Below are 24,358 nucleotides of genomic sequence, written 5' to 3'. Positions count from 1 at the left end.
GTGTCTCTGCAGAAAATCGAGAACGGCCGTTTTGCTAAATACCGATACTTTGCTCACGCTAAAGTCAATGACTCGGACTTCCTCATGATCACCAAGAAGTAAGTGTTCGCTCCCGCTTGTTGATTAATGACATCATTGATCGCCTCCTTTGGTGATGATGATTTATTTTTATTTTTTATTTTTTTTTGCAATCCAAGGGGCATTTTCTTTGTGACCACGGGCACATTTGGTCAACTGATCTGCGAGTGGCAATACTTATTTGACGAGTTCACCAAGGAGCCCACCATCATTGAGAACCGACGACTTCGCATCGAGGCCAAGGTGAGTGCTTGCCTTTTATTTATTTATTTATTTTTTAAATCTTGTATGAAACAAGCACATAGCTTAATGCTAATGCTAATACATCACGGAAAACACTTGGTAATTTCCCGTGATTAATATGCAATTTATTGGCAGAAAAATATTGCAAAATTGTTCTCCCGCTTTGCTGGACATTACAGTATACAACATTTAAGCAACTGATTTTTATTTTTATTTATTTATTTACAGCAAGTGTGTTGCAGCAACACATTTCAGTGTTTACAGACGTCTATGTACAGTACATCCGTGTTTAAGATTTAAAAAAAACTCAAAATGAAGCATGTGTCTCTCATTTTGTGAGTGTGTTTTCAAAATCTGAAAAGATGAAAGCACACAGCACATGCATGCTTTTATTTTGATTGTCTTGGGGGAGAGGAGAGACAAACCTCACTTCATTCATCATTTGTGTTGCGACTGGATTTCTAAAAGAAATCTATCCAATTTGCTTTTCTATAAATCTTTTCTTCCGTGCGCAGGAGCGAGTCAAGTCGGTGTTTCACGCCAAAGAGTTCGGCAAGATCATTAACTTCAGGTCGCCCGAGATCGCCACGGTGAGTCACCATCCTTACGTTAGTTCCTCTCCGTGCTCGAACGGATTCCAACATCCTGGCTTGTTTTTCAGTGGGTTCTCGCTAAACTGGAGGATGCCAGGGAGAGTTTACCCAAATACTGAATGCAAACGCCACAACACAGAAGCTGTCTGAGCATTTATTCAATATCCAGTTGGATGCAGCGATAGGATGTTGAAGAAATGCCAAACACACAATGGAGCTCATGCCCATCAGTGCCTTTTGTTTGTTCACCCCACCTCGCGTGTTCGTGTGTGCGATTTTTATAACAAGTCTGTCAAATCAAATCTCAAGTTTACTGAACAAAGGGAATCATCACATTTCATGTTTATTTTTGCCCCCCCCTTCCCGACTTTTAGTGTCACACGCTCGCGTAATGACTCACTTTCTACTCGGCGACTCCTACAGTATTTTTTTGGTATCCATTTCCGCAAGCTAAAACTCTGGAGTGTGCGAGTTAAGACGCATGCCATTTTTATACTAAACTGCTGTATATTAATCTTGTAGGCTATGTATATACATAAATATATGGATGCATCCGTTCACAAATGGGTGTGATGGAAGCAGACTGTTTTTTCTGTTTTTGTATCACATTGTCACCATCCAATTACAAGCATAAACGTTTCCTTTTTTCGTTATTGTTTAAGCTCCAACACTACGAAAAAAAAAAAAATATATATATATATATATATATATTATATCACATATATATATATATATATATATATATATATTGGAAACAACCAAGATAAATCACAATTTGGGATTTTCTTTTTCAAAACTGACAAATTAAACTGAGAGATACTAGCATTAGTTTTGAGATGCAACCATTTTGAGTTTATTTTACAACAAAAATTGGACACTATAATTATTTTTTTTTTCTTTTTATTAACAAAACTTTTTTTGTTGTGTTTAAGAGACACGAATTTTTATTTATTTATTTTTTGAGTTCACACAATTTGGAGATGCATTTTTTTTCCTGAGGTTATTTTGTTTCCTTCTGAAACATTTCATTTTTTTTCAGATAAAAACTTAACAATCTCACAATATTGGATATTCATCACTTAATTTGACTCCCCCCTTATGAAAAAATTCAAGGTACAAAGTAATCCAAACAAACTCTGGAGATAATGTACATGCTTCTCGTTGGACAGTAATGATATGCAAGGCCAAACATGTTTATAAAGCGAAAAGAAAAATCTATTTAAAAGAAGGGAATCTAATGGTCATCAACATTCTTTTTTTTTATTTTTGCTCGAGTATATTTTGGTGCTGATGTACGTTTTCAGGTGTTCACTGCAGTGACTTCTTTCTGTTTAATAAATAAATAATTGGTGTGCTTGCTTTCTGCATCTCTTTCCGCACTGCACCAACCTCACTTTTAGCAAAAATACGAACACAAATTTTCTTTCCAAAAATGCCGAAGAGTTTTTGCTAAGGCACAACTTGGGTTATTACACTGAAACTGAATAAATAGAAAGGCACCGACTTTTGACAATGAAATTTTTTTTAAAAAAAAGAATATGGTTGTGGCGGTTAAAGCAGGTTGAAGACCTGAAGGTTCTGTCTGAGGATGGTGTCCTTGACGGCGGCGAACACGAAGCGGATGTTCTCCGTGTCAGTGGCGCAGGTGAAGTGCGGGTAGACCTTCTTGTCCTTATCCGGGTTTTGTTCCTGGTACATCTTGAGGATAAACTCTTGAGCTGCCGACGCGTCGTGACGAGGCCCTGAACGCAGAATATTAGGATGATTTAAGTCTTATTGTTCCCTCTTTTTTTAACCATCACATGGACTAAATTTGTGTCACATGTAAAAATCTGGATCACTGGAAGCAGACTAATTTTTTTTTTTTCCATTTCATGCTGTCATTGTCCAGTGAAGAGCATGCATCGGCATAATCTTTACTTTTTACATTTCAAGCGGTGTTAAAAAATAATAATAATAATAAAACAACACATCAGCTTTTGTTTTTCTCTTTCACCAAAACACAATTTTTGCCTAAAAACAAAATGTAAAAATGTCAACGTTCATCTGAAAACTTTTTTTTCAGTGATAATACAAAAAAATTACATGCTTTACTTTTTTTAAATTTTTTTCGGCAAAGCATATTCATACAATAGGCTGTTTGCATACTGAAATTTTTGTTTTTATATTGCCTTTTTCAAATTTTGCTTGCTGTTTGTATAAAAGCAGAAATCTCTTGAAATTTCTAGCTACGGGTTCTAATTTCTCTTTTGAATCAAAATATGTCATCCAATCGTGGAACCAACCAGAGAATTGTGGGAAGTAGTCGGCCAGGTGGGAGTGCAGGATCTTCTCCTGGAGGATGTCCGTCTTGTTGAGGAACAGGATGACGGAGGAGCTCTGGAACCATGAGTATGTGATGATGGTCTTGAACAGAGCCTTGCTCTCCTCCATGCGGTTCTGACAAAACGACACATCATCATTGCTCTCGTTTGGATTTTTAGTTACATTCTTAATCAGGTTTTGGTGATGTTTTTTGTTGGTGGCTTTAGTCAAGGATTGCCATCGTCAGTGGGCATCACGGCTGTTGCAGTGCCCTCACTTCATTGTCGGACTCCGCCAAAACTTGGTCGTACTCGCTGAGCGCCACCAGGAACATGATGGATGTGACGCCCTCGAAGCAGTGGATCCACTTCCTCCGCTCAGAACGTTGACCGCCCACGTCCACCATCCTAGCGCCGGCCGCAAAGGTAAGTTTTTATTTGAATGGATGCTTGTCGGTGGATGAGCTGGGCCATACCTGAAGATGACGCTCTCCATGTCGAAGGGGTACTCGATAATGCCTGTCGTAGGAACCCGGACTCGCAGGATATCCTGGAGGTTGGGTACGTAGCAGGGCTGCGAGATGCGATCTAGTTCGGTGAGATAGCTGGAGGGTCAACCAGGACAATTTTACTGTTAAGTGTTTTTCACTTGTGGTTTTTCTGGTCACAGGTTTGATCGGGATTTTTGTCATGGGTTTTTGGGTTTTGTCACATTTTGATCATAATTTTTTTAAACATTTTTTTGTGCACGTTTTTTTGTACTTACAATATAATAAATACAAAACCGTCGGTTTTCATAATGGTTTTGATCATGAGTATGCTAGGGCCTTAGTGCCTGAATTTTTCTTTTTGTGGTTATGCTTTAGTTGGAATTTTTGGTGAGCTATTTTGTCACATTTTGATCAGGATTCGGGTAGCATATTTTGGGCCAGATTTGCTCAGGATTCTAATCAGATTTTTGATCAAAATTTTTATTCATGACACTTGATCATGTTTTTGGTCAAAATTTTTGGTAAGTGTTATTTTGTCATTTTTAAAAGAAATATTTTGGTCAAGTTTTCAGTCATGAGGTCAGTCAGGATTTTTTTGGTCAGAATTATTTTGTCATATTTTTCAAAAGAATTTTTGATCATCCTTTTTGGTCATGGTTTTTGGTTCCGAGTTTTTTTCAGGATGATTTTGTTGTGTTTATCTGATGATCTTTGGTGACGTTTTTGTTCGGACTTTGAGCCTCACTACTTGGTGGAGTCGGACAGCTGGTATTCCCGGCGGCGATCGAAGCATTCCTGCAACCCGCCATCATTCCACAATCTCCCGATGGCTGCCGCGTGCTCTTGATCAAGGTCGTCCACCTTGGCCACCTCCACCTCCAGCAGCGTGTTGGCACTCATCTGCCACACAGCACAGACGTCCAAATGACGTGTTTGCGGCAGAGAGCCTTCCTTTTTTACCTGATGGTGTATGTCATGGAAGGGGATGTGCAGGGTCTCCATGGCTCGGATGATGGTCTGCATGGACGTGTAGATGTTCTGGTAAACCAGCTTGGCGTAGTTTCGCTTGTCCTCCTCGCTGTATCCTCCTCCGTGGATGATCCTCATCTGTTTGATGAAGGTGCTCTTACCGCTCTCGCCCGTGCCTGGTACACAGTTTTGGGCCGGTCACGTATTTTTTGTGATTTTTGTTGTCATGGTCATGTTTTTATTTTTCGGAAATGAGGAATTTTGGTCTTGAATTTTTGGCCATGGTTTTTCAATTCTACGTTGTGGTAAGGATCATGTGTTTCGGTCATGGATGAGGTCATGGTTTTGGTCATTGTTCATGATTGATACCATGATTTTATTTTGTTTTTAAGAATCTTTGGTTGTAGTTGTTGGTCATGATCATGTGTTTGCTCAGGCTTGAGGTGGTTATTTTTTTGGTCTTGAGTTTTGGTAATGGTTTTTGGTTAGGGCTGTGGTCATGATCGTGTGTTTCAGTCATGGATGTGGTTATGATTTATTATAATTGCTGTGACTTTTTTTGTCATATTCATGTTTTTGCTCAGGGCTGTGCTTGTGATTTTGGTCACAAATTTTGGTCTGAGTTTTGGGTGATGATTTTGGTCGGGGGTCATGTTTTTGCTCTTGTTCATGACTTATTGGTGATGATTTTTGGGGTCAATGTCATGTTTTTATTCATAGGTTTCAGTCAGGGTTGTCGTCATGTTTTAGTCGGCGTCATTGTCAAGATGTTTTGGGTCAGGAATTTTTTGCCAGATTCGTGATCAGAATTTTTTTTGCAGGGGGGCTAGGAGGGGAGTCATTGTTTTTGGTCATATTTTGGGGTCTTTTGGTGAATCATTAAGTCATGTTCATTAGAGTCAAGTTTTCATGATCATGACTCGGTCGGATTTGGTATGTTAAATCACTTGGAGTGACTTTCAGTCAGCACTCTTGCAACCGCCTCCACAAGCATGGCACAGACACGTGATTGGATACCAGTCGTGGAGTTGTAAAGTTGGCCAGTCTATACAACCCCTAACACGTGCGAGTTGCGCGCAACTCACACACACACACACACACACACACACACACACACACACACACACACACACACACACACACACACACACACACAAACCGAAAGCTGCATTATTTGCTTGTATTATATTTGACTGCCAAACGGACCTGAGGCAAACTGCCATGACAGGATGTGATCTTTTTTATTTGCTTGAATTTCTGCTGTGTTGTCCCTCCATTATGTATACATTTTTGGAGTGGTCGGAGGAGGGGGGATAACAAGTTCTATTTTGTTACACTTTCCGGCTTTCCATGCTTTTCATTAGACAGCGAAAAATGTGTTTTTGTTTGCATGTGTATGGTTGCTATGATAATCCCCACCCCCGTGCAGCGAGTTTTGCAATGCAACAGTTTCAGAAAAGTTGCCACTCGAGCAAACATGTCACGTGATCGTTTTGAATGCATCTTTGTTTACAAGTCAAGTTGCCTGGCGCAAACACGTTCTTTTTCAGTCTTCTTCACAAAAAGGAAGCAAACGAGCACAGTTTGGCGTCAATAATAACATGCATTTGTCCTACTCGTATCCCAGACTTGTCTTACTAGTCCTACTAGTCAGGACAAAGAGTTTAGTAGCACATGATGCACCTTAACCTGGAGATGAAGGATACTGACATCTCTTCCACAAGCAACTGCATGCATGAGCAAAACGGCAATGTCTTACTCGTCATGTCTTTTTTTCCACTACTCCACTGCGTTAAATTTCTTCACATTACTAGCATAACTGCACAAGTTGACATGGGCATGTTACCGGTACCGATAGGGTCATTACAATATTTTACAATTCAACATGTAGCTCTTCACTTTTTAGTACAAGTAGCTTGCAGATGTCAACAAGCGCACAGTTTTTAGTAACATGTCGTCCCGCGAGTGTTGTTTAAGGTTTGATTTGCATGGAGTTTGAATACGGGGCAGCCGCAGCAGCTATGTGGTCTTCCATCATACCAGCGCCACACCCAGGCCTCGACTCGCTTGAAAGGTTACCAAAGCAATCCTTGCAAAGTTGCAAAGCAAGGAACGTGGTAGGAAAATCTGATGTATTCCTTCAATAAGATTATAGCCTGATTTTTTTTTTCAGTCAGTAACAGATTTTTTGTTTTATTTGTTATTGAAGGGGCATGCACTGGTCACTTTATTAGGTACACCTGCACAATCCAATGAGAGACAGAAGTGTGTCAAAACTGACTGGCTTTAAATAAATAAATAGGATAAGTGTGACATCAAAGGCTTAGAATTATTTTTTTTTAATGAATAGGAGCCAGAAAATGCCTTCATTGATAAAATAAGCTTAAATTTAAACGCATGAAATGTGTTAAAATGAAATAAATCTCAGTTTGATTTAAAAATTCTGGATAGGTTGTTAAAAACAAATTACATTTGATTTTAAAAAATGGATAAGCAGTAGACAATTAAGCAAATAAAATACAATTAATAATAAAAAGAAAATCATTCAAATAACTGACAATTAAAAACTAGATAACCATCGAAAATTAATTCAATAGCAAAATGAGATTAAATTCAATGAATGAAATAAAAAAATACAATTTAATCCAGTAATAATAATAATAAAAAAAATACAATCAAACACAATAAAGCAATAAGCAGAACAAAACAAATCTGGAAAACAAAAGTCAAGCGATGGCTGCACAACCAATTAATGAAAATGAAATGATATTTTCTAATTGAGCAGCATAAAATCTCTTTGCCGATAAAATTAGATTAAAAAGAAAAACGTATTAAAACTAAGCAGCGCAATTTAATTTAAAAACTAGAAAAGGAGTAGGAAATGAATGAAATCAAGATTGCATTAAATTAAAAAGCGGTAGAAGATTCTGGTGACATCGTTTCATGGCACGACTAGGTCAAATCATTAGAAACAGCGTCCACACCACCTCCAACTACATCAATCAACTCACCGTGTCCATCCAAAGTTACCTTGAATGTATTTCTAAATGCAGAAATCTTGATTTCAACCTGTCATGTGTTCACCCACCATGGGTCACAGTAGGCAGCACACACACCAGACACCCAATTCAATTTCCTCATCAAAATGAGTCGCTCTTACCTAAGAGGAGCAGCTTGAGCTCCCGGCGGCAGTTCTTCTTGTCTCTCTTCAGCTGCTTCTCGATTTCGTCGTTGATCTGCTGCCTCACCCGGGCCTCGGACGACATGCAGCATCCTCCCATGTCTGAGTCTCAAACGCACGCCAGTGTTGCCTCGCGCTCCTCTTCCTCACTCACGGGAAGAAGGCCCTGAATAAACATGATGAGGTGTGGCGACTGCACGCTGGTGCCGTGATATCAGATTATCCTTTTGCCATTGAAATCAATGGAAATGACATGAGGTCAGTCAGCGTAGAGCGCATTTCAAACACGAGACAACTCACTGCGATTTACGCCGGGCAAAGACAAAACAGCTACAAGCATCGATAAACACTGCAGTTAACGACATTCAGAAGCAAAGCAGAGAAAACAAAAGTTGCTTTCAAAAATTACGAGCAGGTGGGTTGACACGTTAAGAGATCACTTAAGTAAAGAAATTAGAGTAGGTTTCGAAAATGTCTTCAGTTCACTTATCCCATTTCTATGCAGCGTAACATCGAAATGCAGCTTCACCATGTTTACTTTGACCACTGGGCTCCAGTAATTGACCCTGCGGATCTCATAGCCCAACTGGGTTGATGTTCACTCAGCAATTATTTCATGTATTCAAGACCCAAACCATTCAGTGATTTATAGATCAATTGCAGTATTTTTGGATGTATTCTACAGCTGATTGGGAGCCAGTGCAAGGCCTTTACAACTGGAGTAATACTTTCTGACCTTTTTTGTTCAGGTCAGAACCTGAGCGACAGCAATGTAAATGAGCTACAGCTGTTTGATGCTCTTTTGAGGGAGTTCAGTTAGAAGACCGCGACAATCATCAAGTCTGCTGGAGATAAAAGCATATGGTAGATTAAAATTCTCCTCGTCTGCTTGCTGGTTAATTAAACTGCTGTCATTTGAGGACACAGATAAATATAGCTGTATCATCTGCAAAACCATGATAGCCAATATTAGCATTCTGAAGCATTTGACCCAAAGCTAACATCTACAGACTGAACAAAAGGGGTCCAAGGCCTGACCCTTGAGGGTCCCCACATGTCATGACCATACCATGCGATCAGATTGAAAGATTCTAATAGTCACAAAATAACTTCTTTGCTCTAAGTTGGACCTGAACCTTGACAGCAGCTACTTTGAGGAGTTTAGGAAACTTGCCTGAATGAAGTGAGCACTTCATTAATGACTATAACTCAGTTCGAGCAAATTTCACAATAGTTTTGAAAAAGTCAGACGGTATTGAGCCAAGGCAGGTCATTGATGGGTTTCAACTGCTGAACGAAATTTGTGACGGCAACTCAGTTCGAGCAAATTTCACAATAGTTTTGAAAGTCAGACGGTATTGAGCCAAGGCAGGTCGTTGATGGGTTTCAACTGCAGAACGAAATTTGTGACGGTGTTTTGATCCGTCAATCAGTTCCAGCCTTCTAAAAAAAATTATTTTAATGAGGGGATAATATTGTACATTAAAAACCCGAGTAAAGACTTCATTATATAGGATAAAAAATAATTAGGCTGTTTTTTTTCCGACTGCATCAATTTAATTTCTATCCTGGTTTTTCCTGGTGTGCTCACCAGGGGGCAGTAGAAACTTGACAGTCAAACTGAAGCTGTCTCAACCGCTCTCTCGCTAATACAGCACTAACATTAATGCTTCACAGAGGATAAAGAAAATATGCCTGTGACCCCCCAACATACTCACGGTTCCCCACGGATTCGCCTGTTTGGGAATTCTTTATAAAATAATCCTTCAATCTTATAATTTCTGTGTGGGTGGGGAGCAAACCAGTGTTTTTTTTTTTGTGCAAAATCCTTCTTGCAGTATATCCCTGTTTTTTCAAAAAATAATTATAATTTTTTAATAATTGACTGATTTCTTCCCCAGTGGATTTAGAACTGATGTTAATTTGGTGCAGATTTTCACAATTGAATGTGTTGCTACATTTTTTTGTTCACTCCATTATCCTGAAGCATGATAGCACCGCAACACAGATGCTATGTTGTATGTTTAGTTTGACATTAAACTTCAACCAGGTGCATTTGTGAATTAAGAGTTAGGTTCAGCAACTATTGCACTGTTTTCTGAACCACAACTAAAATTTACAACGCATGGCAAAGTCGCTTTTGCGCCAAATCACACAAAACGGGATGGATGTTTGTTTGGATGTTCCTAACGTCTAAGAATTTTCATAGAAATAAAATGATGCATGAAACAAACAATTTAAAGTGTAAAAACTGCTGAAAAGCTAGAGAGGAGCCATTATAACCCTCACATATCAACTGATTTTTGCATGAAATCCTACCAAAAATGTATTTCATGTCAAGTGTGAGAAATAACGTTTTTATATATTTTAAATAATGACGACAGACAGTAAATGACGATCTTCAAGCACGAGCGCGTCAGTGAACAAAATGACGACTCAAAGCACTGGACATGGCAACGCATCATCATATTCCTCTTTATGTACTTCTGAAGCTGAACAATGTTTCTTTGCTGAGAATCAAAACGGCCCAAAAACACACAAAAAATGTACAGTCTCCTCTTATAAAAGGAAACCAAAAAAAAAAAATGTAAATAACATTTTCTTTCAGGAAAAAAACCCCAAATAAAAAAAGATTTAGCCATTAGACGTACAATTACAGAGATACATATTTTTCCAATACCGCACATTCAATCTGCCAAAACAAACAAAAAAAAAGTCATGATTACAAAGCCAACAATGATGCTGCCATATATATATATCGAGAGAGACAGAGCGAGAAAGAGAGAGAGCAAGAGATGTATGTACAATGATTATAGCATTCATAATTGCACTATGCCTCAATACATGTAAATTACAGGCTTGTGTTCTTGGGAACAAAGCAAAAAAAACAAACAAAAAAATACTCCAAAGTGACTCAAGGAAGAAGGATGAGGGAAACGGCCAATCATAAACTTTGGTACAAACGTTTATAACACTTTGCCTTCTTTCAACCTAGCATCAGTCAACAGGACAATCCGAAATATGCCAGGTGATAGGAAGGCGGGGCTAGTGGCTAAACACACATTTGGCTCCAAAATGTCTTCATGTGTGTGTTGAATTGCTTGCTTTTGGCATCGGACGACAAACACGCACGCACACAAAAAAAAAAAACAACAACCCCAAAACAAAACACAATAAAATGTGTGAATGTGGCACAGTTGAAATATCCATTTTCATTTCAGGTCACGCAGCTCCTAATATTATTTTGAACACCTCAGCCGGAAGTAGGCAGCGGGGAAGCTACCCAAAATGCATATGGAAATCTGCACTCGTATGGAAAAGCCATCTGAGCATTTAAAAAAAAAAAATCTGTGTACGTATATGCTCTTTGTCCCCACTAGTGAGAGGGGGGGGGGGGTGATAGATGTTTTGATCATCAATATTTTGGTTAAATGTCATTCTGTCACACACACACAAAAAAAAAAAAAAAGATCAGGGGAACGAGTGTTATCTTGACGGGCAGTTGCTCAGTATGCATTTTGGGTCAGCCCAGGCGGCGGTACCAACATAATCAGGATTCACATCCATATGAAATCAAATACTTTTAAAATCACAGTTTTTGCCTTTTTTTATTATTATTATTATTATTATTATTATGAGTCAGTCAAAAGCAACTGTTTTTAAAAAGGAATGCAAACCTTTTAGTCTCCATTTTTTTTCTATAAATTCTTCATTAAATAGCAACATAACATTTCAATGAATTTGCTCGCCTCCTCCTGACTACCAACACATTGGCAAATAAATTAGTATGAGATGCAAGCATTCGATTTGGATTTGTGAGCGCGATGCATCTCTTGACAGGTGGAGCCGGTCCTTAATTGTTACACCAGGTTGTATTCCTTCAGGTTGAGCTGCAGGATGGTGTCCTTGACGGCGGCAAACACGAAGCGGATGTTCTCCGTGTCGGTGGCGCAGGTGAAGTGGGAGTAGATGATCTTGTCGCTGTCGGGGTTCAGGTCCACGAACATCTTCAGGATGAATTCGCGGCCCGCCTGGGGGTCCCTCTGGGGACCTGGAAGGAGCGATCATGAAAGAAGATGAAGGGGTGGTGGTGGTGGTGGTGGGGTCGCATTTTTCCAGAATTTTGTACTGTGTGAAGGCAGGCCGGTGATCCAGCGGTTAGCGTGCGACCTCACACTGCAGAGGTACCGGGTTCGATTCCTCCTGTGTGGAGTTTGCGTGTTCTCCCCGTGTCTGCGTGGGTTTTCTCCGGGTACTCCGGTTTCCTCCCACATTCCAAAAACATACTTGGCAGGCTGATTGAACGCTCTAAATTGTCCCAAGGTGTGACTGTGAGTGCGAATAATCTTTGTGTGCTCTATGATTGGCTGGCAACCACTTCAGGCTGTCTCCTGCCTACTACCCGATGACGGCTGGGATAGGCTCCAGCACGCCCCGCGACCCTTGTGAGGATAAAGCGGTTCAGAAAATGGATGGATGGATGTACAGTGTGAAGGCACCAATATTCAAGCGGTGTAGAGGCCAAATCGCAAATTCGATTATTTCCCGAACCTGCGCTATCAAATGCATAAAGAAAGTGTAAAGTGAAAATTTGAAAAGAAATACGCCTTCTAAATTTGCGGGAATGCCGCAGTGTCTGGGACGGCACGGCGAAACCGGCAGTTTCTGGAGGTAGTACCACATGCGATCAATCGACGCTCACTTCTGCCGCCCCCTGCTATGTTGAAAGAAATTGTCTCTGTCCGACACTATTTACGTGTCGCTGTGTTAAACAAAATGGAGGCGGGACAGGTGAGGATATTCCACAGGCTGTGAGTGTCTCGGCCGTTTTACTCACCGTCGTACTCCGGGAAGTAATCGACCAGATGAGAGTACATGATCTTCTCCTCGAGCAGGTCCTTCTTGTTGAGGAACAGGATGACGGAGGAGTTCTGGAACCACGGGTACGTGATGATTGTCCTGAACAGCGCTTTGCTCTCCTCCATGCGGTTCTGCAAAGAACGCATTTGTATGCGGGCGGGGACCACAGCAAACGGCGGCCACGGTGACCTCGCGGAAAGGCCGCTTACCTCGTTGTCCGACTCCACCAGAACTTGGTCGTACTCGCTTAGCGCCACCAGGAACATGATGGACGTGACGTTCTCAAAACAGTGGATCCACTTCCTCCTCTCTGACCGCTGACCGCCCACGTCCACCATCCTGTCAATCGGCAGCCATTGCACTTGTTACACTAAGCCCCTCCCCACTATGTATGGAATGAGATGAAAGTATATGGGGGAGGGGTGGGAGGGGGCGCGGTGCTACTTTGACTTGTGGGATTAATTTGTTCCTTGACCAAGCTTGTAACTCAATTTACTCACACAGTGATTGGGGCCAAGCCCTGCTACAAACAGCAAAAATCTGTACCAACTAAAACCAAATCACTGTTGGTTCTGCTGCTGCGATTGCATGATATAACTCCATTTGCATTTTTTTTTAACCTTGTTATTTATTTTGAGATTTGAGACTATTTACAATCATAAAATCCAGCGTTAGCATTTTCGGGACTTTTGAAGGATGGGTTTAAGATATTTTAATGGCAAATAAAGCCTTGTTGTTGGATCGTTGACCGCGCAATACCACGGGTACGTGATGATTGTCCTGAACAGCGCTTTGCTCTCCTCCATGCGGTTCTGCAAAGAACGCATTTGTATGCGGGCGGGGACCACAGCAAACGGCGGCCACGGTGACCTCGCGGAAAGGCCGCTTACCTCGTTGTCCGACTCCACCAGAACTTGGTCGTACTCGCTTAGCGCCACCAGGAACATGATGGACGTGACGTTCTCAAAACAGTGGATCCACTTCCTCCTCTCTGACCGCTGACCGCCCACGTCCACCATCCTGCCAATCGGCAGCCATTGCACTTGTTAGACTAAGCCCCTCCCCACTATGTATGGATGAGATGAAAGTATATGGGGGAGGCGAGGGTGGGCGTGGTGCTACTTTGACTTGTGGGATTAATTTGTTCCTTGACCAAGCTTGTAACTCAATTTACTCACACAGTGATTGGGGCCAAGCCCTGCAGCAAACGGCAAAAATCTGCTCTCAAGAGTCCCAACTAAAACCAAATCACTGTTGGTTCCGCTGCTGCGATTGCATGATATTACTCCGATAAGTCCTTTTGTATTATTATTATTTTTTAACATTAATTATTTTGGGATTTGAGACTATTTACAATCATAAAACCCAGCGTTAACATTTTCGGGACTTTTGAAGGATGGGCTGAAGATATTTTAATGGCAAATAAAGCCTTGTTGTTGGATCGTTGACCGCGCAATGACAACAAAAACATGGAAAAAAACTCCCAAATTGGGGCACTCGTACTGCAAGACGGGCATGACGGCAAATCTGCCGGGCGCGCACCTGAATATGACGCTCTGCAGGTCAAAGGGATACTCAATGATGCCTGTGGTGGGGACGCGGACCCTCAGTACGTCTTGCTGAGTTGGCAAGTAGGAGCTTTCGGCGATCCGGTCCAATGCATTCAGGTAACTGTGTGGAGAAAGGACCTCGGTTCAGTATTAATACAGACGCTAGTTCTACAAATAACCACACCCAGTGTGCGCGCCAATGAGAGCTGTCGCAGAGTTGCATGTTCATGAACGTTATTGGTATTTCGAATGATGTAATAGATTTTTATTTAACATCTTTATGGTCTTTCAATCGAATGTTAGTACAAAAGGTAAAAGTACAAGAACAGAGTAATTTTTCAAAACAGATTCGAAAATATAAAAGCCAGTCACGATTCTCTGGAATGAAGTCGTATTCCGGGTTATATGTACGAAGTAAAAGAAATGAGCACACTTGGACATCATCACTCACTATTTGGTGGAGTCGGACAGCTGGTATTCCCTCCTCCTGTCGTAACACTCCTGGATGCCCGGGTCGTTCCACAAACTTTTGATGGCGTCTACGTAAGGATTGACAAACATGATGACCTTCTCCACGTCCACCTCTCTCACCACGTTGGCGTTGGCCTGGAAAAGGAGGGGGGTTTCAGCCAAGGAACACCGTCAGCCTGATTATTACTTCTGCTAATTCCCAACGATTCTATATTGAGTCTTCACACCCTGAGGCTTGACATGGACCAAATATCTGAATCCCAAATCCCATCTAGCCAATTAAGGGCAAAGTTTGGGCCGGCCCAGTTGCTGCTTTTGTAATGTGATTTTCCTGATAAATGTGACACCTCATTTGTGAGCAATTAGGACTAACCCGGCATAATCACTTGGACTCCAAAATGAGGTTACTGCATTGCAACCAATGACAGTTATTAGGAGACATTTCATTAGGTACGCCTGCACAGCCCAATGGGATGCTGTGCGAATGTTATAGTTTGGTTACCTAATAAGACAGTGAAGAACTACACCAACAGAACGTACAAACGGGTCAATATTGCCCATTTTGTGCATCCAAGCATGCAGTGTTTATTACAATAAAACTTTCAAACAACCGTCCGCGATCGACCGTCACCGCACGTGCATGCATCCACACGCGGGCATACGCGCGCACGGCCCAAGCACACCATGATGAGCAACAACCATAACGGCCCCTCGCATGAACACTTTTCTTCCACTGGCAGCATCGCCAAATTTCTTTGTCAGACGAAGCTTAGCGCTTCCCATTGGAGGCCCACTGCACTTCTCAGGGCACGCCGGTTAACAAGTTCGCACTCAATGGAGTCGCTCCGTTGTTGCTCTCGTTTCAACACAGGTGTCGCATCGGCAATTCAAAAGCAGGCGATCAAGTTGATATACTCAGAACGGTTCAAGATTAACTGGCTGTACAATTATTATGGTTGTGATCGTGCATATTTAATACGCTGCTGTCAAGAATGACTAGTTTAATTTGTTCTGTGATTAACTCGTACATCAAACCAATTTTCAATTAAAACGAATTGAAAGGCCATTCATCTGATGCAGCCCTGAAAAAAAAACCAAGCACATTTTTTTTTTAGGTTAAAAAAAAATAAAAAAAATGGATGGTGCTTTTCAGGGGCGTCGCCTAAAAGTATCTATTTGCCACACATGTATCTTTGTTCAACGGTCTATGCCAGTGACAGGCAGAACCAGTAAATGCTCTTCCAGCGGGTGGCGCAAGGCACATAATCAATATGTGAATCCACTGCAACCTTTTTTTTTTCCCTGTGCCTTGGGGTTCCTTCCAATGCAAAACGTGCACCGAAACTCATTAAAGGTAGGTAAACCAATTCAAAGCATTTTCTGTCCAGATAATAAATGTTTGCGAGCAACAACCAATTTCCCCCCTCTACAAAATCCAAACATTCGACACGCAAAAATAGATTGAGTCGACCTGAAGATCTTTATTACAAGCCAGTGAAGGCTCAAAATTATGTTAAGGCAAGTTATTACAGTGGGTTGCTTTTAGCAACAACAACAACAAAAAAAACGGTACAACTTAACCAGCACCCGAGACCGTTTACCTGTCTGTATTTTAGCATGTATAAAAGTAAACGTTCTGAAGAGAAGAAGTACCTAGATCAACAAGGCGGGGCATGAGCGGACCGGATGCTCATGCAACGGCTTTGCTAAATAATTGATCAGAGCTTCCAATCTCCATAAAAGCTTCCTGTCATTGAGGGTGGGCTCAAATGCAGGACTCTTTGTTTCCACTTCCTGTCAAAGGCAGGGGTGCAAAATAGTATTTTTGAGGGGGTGGAGGGGGGGGGTGATTTTTGTGTCATCTAGACTGGTTACCATTATTTTGGATCACAGCTGCTTAATAAAATAACATGACAGAAACAATTTAAAAAAAAAAAAAACACCATTAAAGCTACTCACAAATACCGTTAATTGTTGTCAGACTAGCTGCTCAACATTGAGTGAGATTCAACTGTCTTTCTGAGTGGGAGCTATGACTTCAGGTCAGGGACGCTCGGTGGTCAAACAGTACAACGGTTTTTTTAATTGCAATGAGAGATGCACACTTTTGGAATGCTAATGTGTTAATATTAACGCCAACACCCTACTGACTGGATACCTACTGTCATTTGAAGCTCCGATTGTGTGCATGTGCACATTTTTTTTGGAGTAGAAAAAATGCGAAACCCCGAACAACTGATACTGGGGAGGTGGGGGGGGGGGCAAGATAATGCCAGTTTTTGCAGGTGATGTTACGCGGGCAAAAGAAATGCTTTACTCTTTGAGTGGTTACATGAGGATAGAGAGCAAACGGCTCCAGTTTATCTACAGACGGCGTGAAATGCAGCACCGCGAGAACACAGGAAGTGTCAAAAAAAAGGGCAGGAAGTGATGATTGGATGGCTGCTCGGCACGAGATAGACAGCACCCCTAAAAATATGCAAACACTCTTCCTCTGTTTCCCCTGTACGTTTTTTTGGTCATTAAGTTTTTTTTAAGTTTACCTTATTGTGCTCATATTTGTAGGGGATCTTGAGCGTCTCCATGGCCCTGATCATGGACTGCATGGCGGTAAAGATGTTCTGGTACACCAGCTTGGTGAAGCCTCGCTTGTCCTCGTCAGAGTAGCCGGCGCCGTGGATGATCCTCATCTGCTTGATGAACGTGCTCTTACCGCTTTCACCTGTGCCTGCGGGGGAAGAAGAAAAAAAAGGAAAACGCATTTATTAGTAGGAATACAAGGGTAACTTTTGTAAAATTGTGAGAAAACGCACAAAAAAAAAAAAAAAAAAAAAAAAAACGAAAAATAAACCCCCTAATCTGCATTTTTGCAAGGTCACGGTTCCAATTCTGAAAGGCACTGACACGGAATGGAGAAGCGAAATCGAGCGAGGAATTTTCTGGCGCAACAGAAAATACATTCAATAAAATAAAACCGCCCCAGCGCAACATTTGCAATAAGATGACATTGTGCAAACTAACACGATTTAACACCTAGTGGATACGGAGTTCCTCCTCTTGGATGTGCTAGCGGCTCCCACCGTCAGCATTGCACTTGAAGTCACAGTCAACACGAATGCATGCATGTATTAGTTCACTACACTTACATTGTATTGAACAATGAATGGAGGTTAATGTGAAAACTGCACATGAATTGAAAATTTGTTTCCTGAGATATTGTGAATGACATTTTTTCCCCTCTGGGTAGTTGTTTTCATTCATTTTATTTTTCATCAATTTGTTTTTCTTATGAATTTAAAAAAAAAAGTACATTAATATTTCTATCGACTGGTATGAAATACGTGTATGCTGATATTTTTTTTTTAGCCACATGGCCTACTCTGAAGAGATGTAATGTCATTCTAGAGCCACACATGAGTTAAGAGGCAGCGCCAACCAAAATCCTTTGGTCCATGCTGTGCGCTAGTTGCTTGTCTCCAAGCACTGACAGGCGCCGCCAACTCTTCAATGGTATTGGCAACGGCAAGCGAGAGAGTGTGTGTGTGTGTGTGTGTGTGTGTTTTTTCTTTGGGGGAGGGGGGCGGGCATGCCGGCAGCCAAGAGAGTGCGACGCATTCCGTCATTACAGTTACCAACATTACTCTCCACTCTATAATTTTGACTCTATTTTGCCCAGCTGAGCCACTGCAACAACAGCAAGAAAGGCCATTTTGGAGCATGAAAACACCAACATTCAACCACTGGTCCTAAAGTAGACGCTGGCGTGAAGATGAAACGCGATGAAAATGTTCCCATCGAGATTACTGAGACATCACGCCATTGTTAAAAGAAGAGATGGCCGCACCGGGGAACCTGTTGCACATTAGCATTTATAATAACGTTGACCAAGAAAAAAAGAATATTTTTATGTTAATTTTAAATGGCTGTCGTGGCTTTTGGAAAGAATGTTGGCCTTATTTGTATCCATCCACTTTCCACATACGACTATTAACCATCACTTTCATCTCAGTGACCAGGAACAGTGGTTGAGGACCCCAGCAACTGGTGTTGCGCAATAGTCGATGCCGTTAAGCAGCTAACAGTAAAAAAATAAAATAAAAGAACCACAACAAGGGCATGGGCTACTCCTCTACGACATAATACATCATGATGGCTCCTATATCTGACATTCAACATGTGGCCGATCCAGCGAGTCGTCCACCTTTTGGCCTAAAACCTCACCATGTTTTAAACTGTGCATTTAAAATTTAAAACACAGCTGATGAACAGAAATGGTGACGTGGGAGACCAAAGTTGAGGATGCTGACTGTCTGACAGCCTAATACTTCTTCTGAAAATTGTTCCACATTTATTTCACCTGCTGGTGTGATTTTCTCAATACAAAGAACGATGCAAAAGAACACATTTTCTTTTATTTTTCTGTTCAGATGCCAATTTTAGCTGAAAAGCTAATTTCCACCCGTAGTTCCTGTGCATGGTGTCAAAAAGGATTTTGCCAAAAATGTTCAAAAATATCAGCTGGTCGATATGTCTGGCAGCAAGACACTTCCTTGCGTGCTCCGTGATCTGAGCAATTCCATGAGCACGAGGGGATTTATGATCAAGTTTTAGAATAAATAAGGCAGCAACATCTTTTCGCTCTGTGCCAATAGCTTGCACGGCCGCCGCTGCTGTTGATTCATGATAGGTTTGTTGCCGTTTGTGATGAGTCGACAAATCGTCGCGTTCCCGTTACATTTCGCTCGGCATTTGCAAAGGTTATACGCGGCAACCGTCTTGTCAAGTTGATCTCCTTCCTTGCAAAATCCAAAGTGTTTCCAGAGCGACAGATGCATTGCTTCATCTTAAAACGTTCTCCTCGCCATGATCTGGGCTGATCTATTGTAATCGATGTCGCATGCATGCCGACCGGGGATGACGTACACCGGCGAAAAATAAACACAAGCTTCATGAAATAAATTTACATTCGAACCTGAATAAAAAAAAAATAAAAGGGCATTGGGAATTTTGAAAATATAATTACTTCTAGACCGACTCTCTTCTTCAGGGACACCGGGTGGAGCTGATCCCGGACAAATGCCGACAACGTCCTGGACTAACCAGCTGTCTGTTAGCAATGACCCAAGCGGACATGGTTTTCATGAAGATAATTTTGAGTCGTCAATTAACGTAACTTGTGCTTTTTTGGAGATGTCGTAAAAATCACGTTTTTTTTTGGTCAACATTTAGGACACTTTACAGACTGGAATGACCCTAATGTAGATGTTTACAATACTTAAATATTGAAGGTATTTCAAGTTTCAATCAACACTAAAAAAGCATGTTTTTGCAAACACTCATGAGAGTTTATAGACTTCAATTGTAACATTTGTTTAAAAAAAAAAAGTATAAAGCAGTCATGAATGGACTTAAGATCCATGTTTTTTTTCATGAAAACAAAAATTGAAGACAATTCAGAATTTAGCCAGGCAATTTGGAATCAGTGAAAACAAAGACAATTTAAAGTTCTTGTTGAGCTGATGTCTTTGGAACAGATTAAGGGCCAAAAAGGACACAGAAGTGTCGATGTTCTACATGTGTGTGTGTAAGCGTTTTATTTTAGTTTCAGTTTCTGCAGTCTGCCCCTTTAGCCAAGGAGTAACTCAGGTCATCAACATACGCTAAGTGGAGATGAGAAGCCTTCCCCTCGGCAGACTAAAACACGACACAACTGCATACTGTGAGTTATGTGACTGAAATGTTCTCGCGGTTTCTCATGCCAGTCTCACTTTGCCACCTTCAACTCAACTCTGCCCCCACCTCCCCCACAGGACGAAGTGAGAAAGGCAGGCGACAGGATCCGGAAGACAGAGAGATGACTGGCATTCTCTCGCCACAAGCATGGTCATCACATCTAATGGGCTTTTTGCTCGATAATCCAATTAACCAGATGGAATAGTGAGTAAATGACTTGTTATCCAAAAAAAAAAAAAAAGTGACTAACACTACTTGACAGGCTTGCCAAAAAAAAAAAAAAAACACAGGTAGGATTTAAGGTTAGGTTTTTACAGTATACTGCACAAGAAAATCTGGATTTCGAGCTGTGCATATTCAGGGTACTACCACGTTATGCCACAACATGCCGGGCAGCATTGAGCTCAAAGGAAAGAGATGCAACCTAATTAACAGCAAGAAGCGGCGGCAGAGAAGACAACCCCCACCGCCAAACAACGCTCCAATAATAGTTGTCATTCCCACAGAGCAGAGAAAATTTGTCTGCGAGTGTTGCTGGCATGTTTGTGTGTGTTGCTGCTCTGTAAGCGCTCGGGTAGCAGCTGTTTGAAGATTTATAAGCATGAACTTATCCCCGGTGATCAACGGGTTCACCGTAACCCACAATTGCTCTAAATGCATCGTAAAGATCAACATTTCCCCGCCCCTGCTCTTTACACTGCCACTTGTGACATAGTCTAATCATTACACGGAGCGTCCTTCATCCGAAGAAGCAGACTTTGGCCCAGACGCAGGACTCCTCCAAGTCCAGTCGTACAAGTTGTCAGCCAAGTATGCAGCAGAGATATTACTTCACTCGAACCACTTCCAGTTATTCAAATGAAGCCTGGCACGTAACAACAATGAAGTGTTGCATGTTGGCTCACTGTTTTAGAGAAAGCTGTTTGAGCATTTATTCTGTAGCCTCTCCTTGATATCCGGCTTCAGGGCCATGTACTATACTAGTGCATCCTAGTCGTTCTACAGGGTTAAATGACTATGAGATACTTGCTATCCCGTTTAAGTTCCATGTACTAGTAGTATGATTTATGTACTCTTTGACAAATGTGACATACAAGACGGACAATTACAGGTTACTCGTTGTGCATAACTGCCTGGTACTACTACTACTACTACCAGCAACAACAAAATTCTACCAGTAAAATCCAGCAGTTAATTAGTTTCGCTCAGTTGTAAACCAATGAACGGTTTTGCCAAACCAGAAACATGTCCCAATAGTAAATCAAATGTCTCTGACAATCGGGGGAAAATACTAGTTCAACGCAAGTACATGGAGTCGATCTACTAGTGGGGAATTGTCTTCTGAAAACAAAGAGCGTACTACTAGTACGTGGACCTTGAGCTGAATGCGGGTATCCAGGAACCTGTCAATCCGTGCACTGGACTCCCAAAAATCACTCACGCAACTTGACACAGGTGGGAGCACCCATTGATAAACCTCAAAGCACGTACTGAATGGATAAAACGTCGATTTAAATGGGTCTACACACTCCCCCCCAGCTTACCGAGCAGCAACAGTTTGAGCTCCCGCCGCGCGTCCCTCTTGTCCCGGCGGAGCTGCCTCTCGATCTCGTCGTTGATCCTCCGGGCTTCCTTCGCCTCCTCGCTGAGGCAACACGCCATGATGGATTCCAGGGTCATTCTTAATCACTTGTCTTGTTTTTATTCGCGACGGTCAACGAGCCTCACTGATTTGATCCCGAAGAGGCCGGTGCGAGGGCTGCGAGCAGGCCGTGGAAGGGGGCTCATGCAGCGGCCTGCAAATGACGGAGCTGCCGGAGGAGGGGAAAATTTGGATATTTGAGAAATGAACGAAATGTTGTTGTTCTCTTTCTTCCCCCACCTCCGCCAACACCTCAGACTCTTCTTCCTCACAATACAGTCCACTCGGGTGCTATCGTAATTGGTGTAATCTGCTTTGCCGTCTCCGGGTGGTCAACAGATCCGTTTACGACACATCCCGAGCGGGATCTCGTTAAGCGTCGCCACCCGCACCACCGATACCTCCTTTCCCCACCCCCGCCACTCCTTCCGTTAAAAAAAATGCCCAGTCTTCAACTGCGTGGGCACCGGGAGACACGCACGGACATCGCCACTGCCGTGCCGCAATTTCGCCTTTCCTTCCCTTCTTCTTTTTCCCAGTGGCTCCACTCCCCGGGCGTGGTAAAGCAAAAATATGGCGGACTTTCACTTCCAATCCGCTAGGCGAAAAAAAGGATAAGACCACACTGTTCCCTCGTTCACAAACGCCCCACAACGACACCGAATGTCGGTGAAAGCTCGTCGTAAAGCCTAGCGGCCTCCATGGCTGCGACAAGGTGGGGGTGAAGACGACGGCGAGCAGAGTTTGGTCCCCTCCTTTTTTTTCTTTCCCCTCCACGGTTGTCTTCGCGTGTTTTTATGACACAGGCCGTCTGTGGTCCACTCCTCCTCGGCTGTGTGGTTCCGTGACGTCGGCCTCCCCGTCCTGCCAGGGAGGGGTGGCGAGCCCGGGGGCGTGGTGCGGCCAGCAATCGCCACTCATGGATTTGATTTGGGCTGGTCCCCCCCCCGCCCTTTCCATAGAAGCACTGCTCGATAAAATGTGAATGGAAGGTCCAAAAAGGTGGCCTACATTGTGTAGGGACGTTCATACTCAATGGGCATTTCATCCGGAACGTTAAAACATGGTTCTGTCTTCGATATTCAATGCATGAATGTAAGGAAAGCCATTTGACCATTAACAGTATCCTATGTCCTTCACATCCTGTTTAAGGTCCATTATGTACTCATACGCTTTTCGTCCTGATGAGTAGAACAATTCAGTGCACTCGTAAAACAATTGTCCTATTACTGCTTTTGCCATCACTTCCTTCCTCTACTGTACATTTCATGCACACTAGTAGGACAGCCTTGATATGCTAGTAAGACAACTGACGAGAAAGGAAAAACTGCAATAATTGACATCTGCACATTACTAATACTCTTAGTGATGCGCTATACAGACTAGTGGAATTTTATAACATTGCTACTGGTTGTAGCCCACTGTTGTCCACTAGTGCAATTTCGCTTAATTCATAATATTTTCTTGCTAGTGAAGAGAGAACACAAGTATTACAGGCTTTAAGGTGGATACTGAATGAATGCTCAAACAGCTTGCCATAGTACATTTTGGACAGGAGTAGAAATTCATGTTGAATTAATGAAGTCTGGTGCCTTGGTTTGTCCCGTTCGTTGCAGCTGTGGGAGTTATAGCAACCTCGGAGTCTGTAATGAAGGACGAGCAAGTTCCCCACAGAGATGCGCCCAGCTACAGGTCAGTGAGGTTCTAGCATGTCATTTAGATCAAATTTTAAAGTTGCACATTTTCATTGTACCTTACAAAAGTAGTTAAGCTTGCAAAGGAAAATTAACATTTACATCTGTGGCTAACACCTGCTTGTTTACAGTGACTGTTGCATGCAGTGCATGTCTAGTGCAAGACGGGTGTGACTTGAGATTAGTAAAGTTCCATTTTAAAACTGCAAATTGCCCCTTAAATGAACTACTTCTTTTATTCAGACATTGGGTTAGTGTCTCGCCCAAGGAAACCAACCGCCAAGATTTGAACCAGCAACCCTTCAGTAACTGGACATACCGCTGTACCAACTTCTTGCATTTCAATTAGACACTTCAGCTAATATTTATGCAAGGTCCACTTCTGGGAAACCTAGCAATGTACAGCTGAATAAGGTTTTACAGAGACGTCTCAAATGGGCCTGTAAATCTTTTCAAAAGCAAGGCCAATCAAGTGGTGAGGGAGGGGGTGGAGAAATAAAATTGAAACGATTCAGAGCAACAGTCTACAAGGATTTGTAAAACTTGATAA

The 24,358-nt window shown here is 42.1% G+C and overlaps 3 protein-coding genes across 5 annotated transcripts in view; 1 reads left to right on the top strand and 2 right to left on the bottom strand.

Moving 5' to 3' along the window:
- vps13a (vacuolar protein sorting 13 homolog A) overlaps positions 1 to 1,588 on the top strand; it is a 30,283-nt gene extending 28,695 nt beyond the window's left edge. For both annotated transcript variants that reach the window (XM_019878062.1, XM_019878061.1), the window contains 4 exons: positions 13 to 98; positions 198 to 321; positions 837 to 911; positions 983 to 1,588. In XM_019878062.1, the coding sequence (XP_019733621.1) occupies positions 13 to 98; positions 198 to 321; positions 837 to 911; positions 983 to 1,033 (336 nt within the window). In that variant the 3' untranslated portion in view covers positions 1,034 to 1,588. The remainder of the gene's footprint in view (positions 1 to 12; positions 99 to 197; positions 322 to 836; positions 912 to 982) is intronic.
- A 358-nt stretch (positions 1,589 to 1,946) lies between these two features.
- LOC109520654 (guanine nucleotide-binding protein subunit alpha-14-like) lies at positions 1,947 to 7,996 on the bottom strand. 2 transcript variants are annotated; one of them, XM_019878018.1, is made up of 7 exons: positions 7,838 to 7,996; positions 4,669 to 4,853; positions 4,454 to 4,608; positions 3,694 to 3,822; positions 3,496 to 3,625; positions 3,200 to 3,353; positions 1,947 to 2,656 (listed from the first exon to the last, which is right to left on the bottom strand). In XM_019878018.1, the coding sequence occupies exons 1-7, from the start codon at positions 7,956 to 7,958 to the stop codon at positions 2,466 to 2,468; spliced, it is 1,065 nt and encodes a 354-aa protein (XP_019733577.1). In that variant the 5' UTR covers positions 7,959 to 7,996; the 3' UTR covers positions 1,947 to 2,465. The 2 variants fall into 2 exon arrangements, with proteins under 2 accessions (XP_019733577.1, XP_019733576.1); XM_019878017.1 differs by having other exon boundaries at positions 4,454 to 4,853.
- A 2,311-nt stretch (positions 7,997 to 10,307) lies between these two features.
- LOC109520657 (guanine nucleotide-binding protein G(q) subunit alpha) lies at positions 10,308 to 22,977 on the bottom strand. Its single transcript, XM_019878022.1, has 7 exons — positions 22,017 to 22,977; positions 17,283 to 17,467; positions 14,720 to 14,874; positions 14,261 to 14,389; positions 13,609 to 13,738; positions 12,696 to 12,849; positions 10,308 to 11,909 (listed from the first exon to the last, which is right to left on the bottom strand). Exons 1-7 carry the CDS (start codon positions 22,150 to 22,152, stop codon positions 11,719 to 11,721), a joined length of 1,080 nt encoding a protein of 359 aa, XP_019733581.1. The 5' UTR covers positions 22,153 to 22,977; the 3' UTR covers positions 10,308 to 11,718.
- Between the last annotated feature and the right edge of the window lie 1,381 nt (positions 22,978 to 24,358).

Source organism: Hippocampus comes, unplaced genomic scaffold (assembly GCF_001891065.2).
Source record: "Hippocampus comes isolate QL1 unplaced genomic scaffold, H_comes_QL1_v1.1 scaffold13, whole genome shotgun sequence".
In the NCBI taxonomy this organism is placed as follows: Eukaryota; Metazoa; Chordata; class Actinopteri; order Syngnathiformes; family Syngnathidae; genus Hippocampus; species Hippocampus comes.
The sequence above is the reverse complement of the archived record's forward strand: the minus strand, read 5'-3'. Positions and strand labels throughout refer to the sequence as shown.

Coding starts and splice junctions, on each gene's coding strand:
- LOC109520654 (XM_019878017.1), bottom strand. CDS start 7,958: ATGGGAGGATGCTGCATGTCGTCCGAGGCCCGGGTGAGGCAGCAGATC. Junction 3,823..4,453: donor CTGTCCGACTCCACCAAGTA/GTGAGGCTCAAA, acceptor TTGACCCTCCAG/CTATCTCACCGAACTAGATC. Junction 2,657..3,199: donor CTACTTCCCACAATTCTCTG/GTTGGTTCCACG, acceptor TTCTGCGTTCAG/GGCCTCGTCACGACGCGTCG.
- LOC109520657 (XM_019878022.1), bottom strand. CDS start 22,152: ATGACCCTGGAATCCATCATGGCGTGTTGCCTCAGCGAGGAGGCGAAG. Junction 14,875..17,282: donor ACAAATATGAGCACAATAAG/GTAAACTTAAAA, acceptor CTCCTTTTCCAG/GCCAACGCCAACGTGGTGAG. Junction 14,390..14,719: donor CTGTCCGACTCCACCAAATA/GTGAGTGATGAT, acceptor TTCTCCACACAG/TTACCTGAATGCATTGGACC.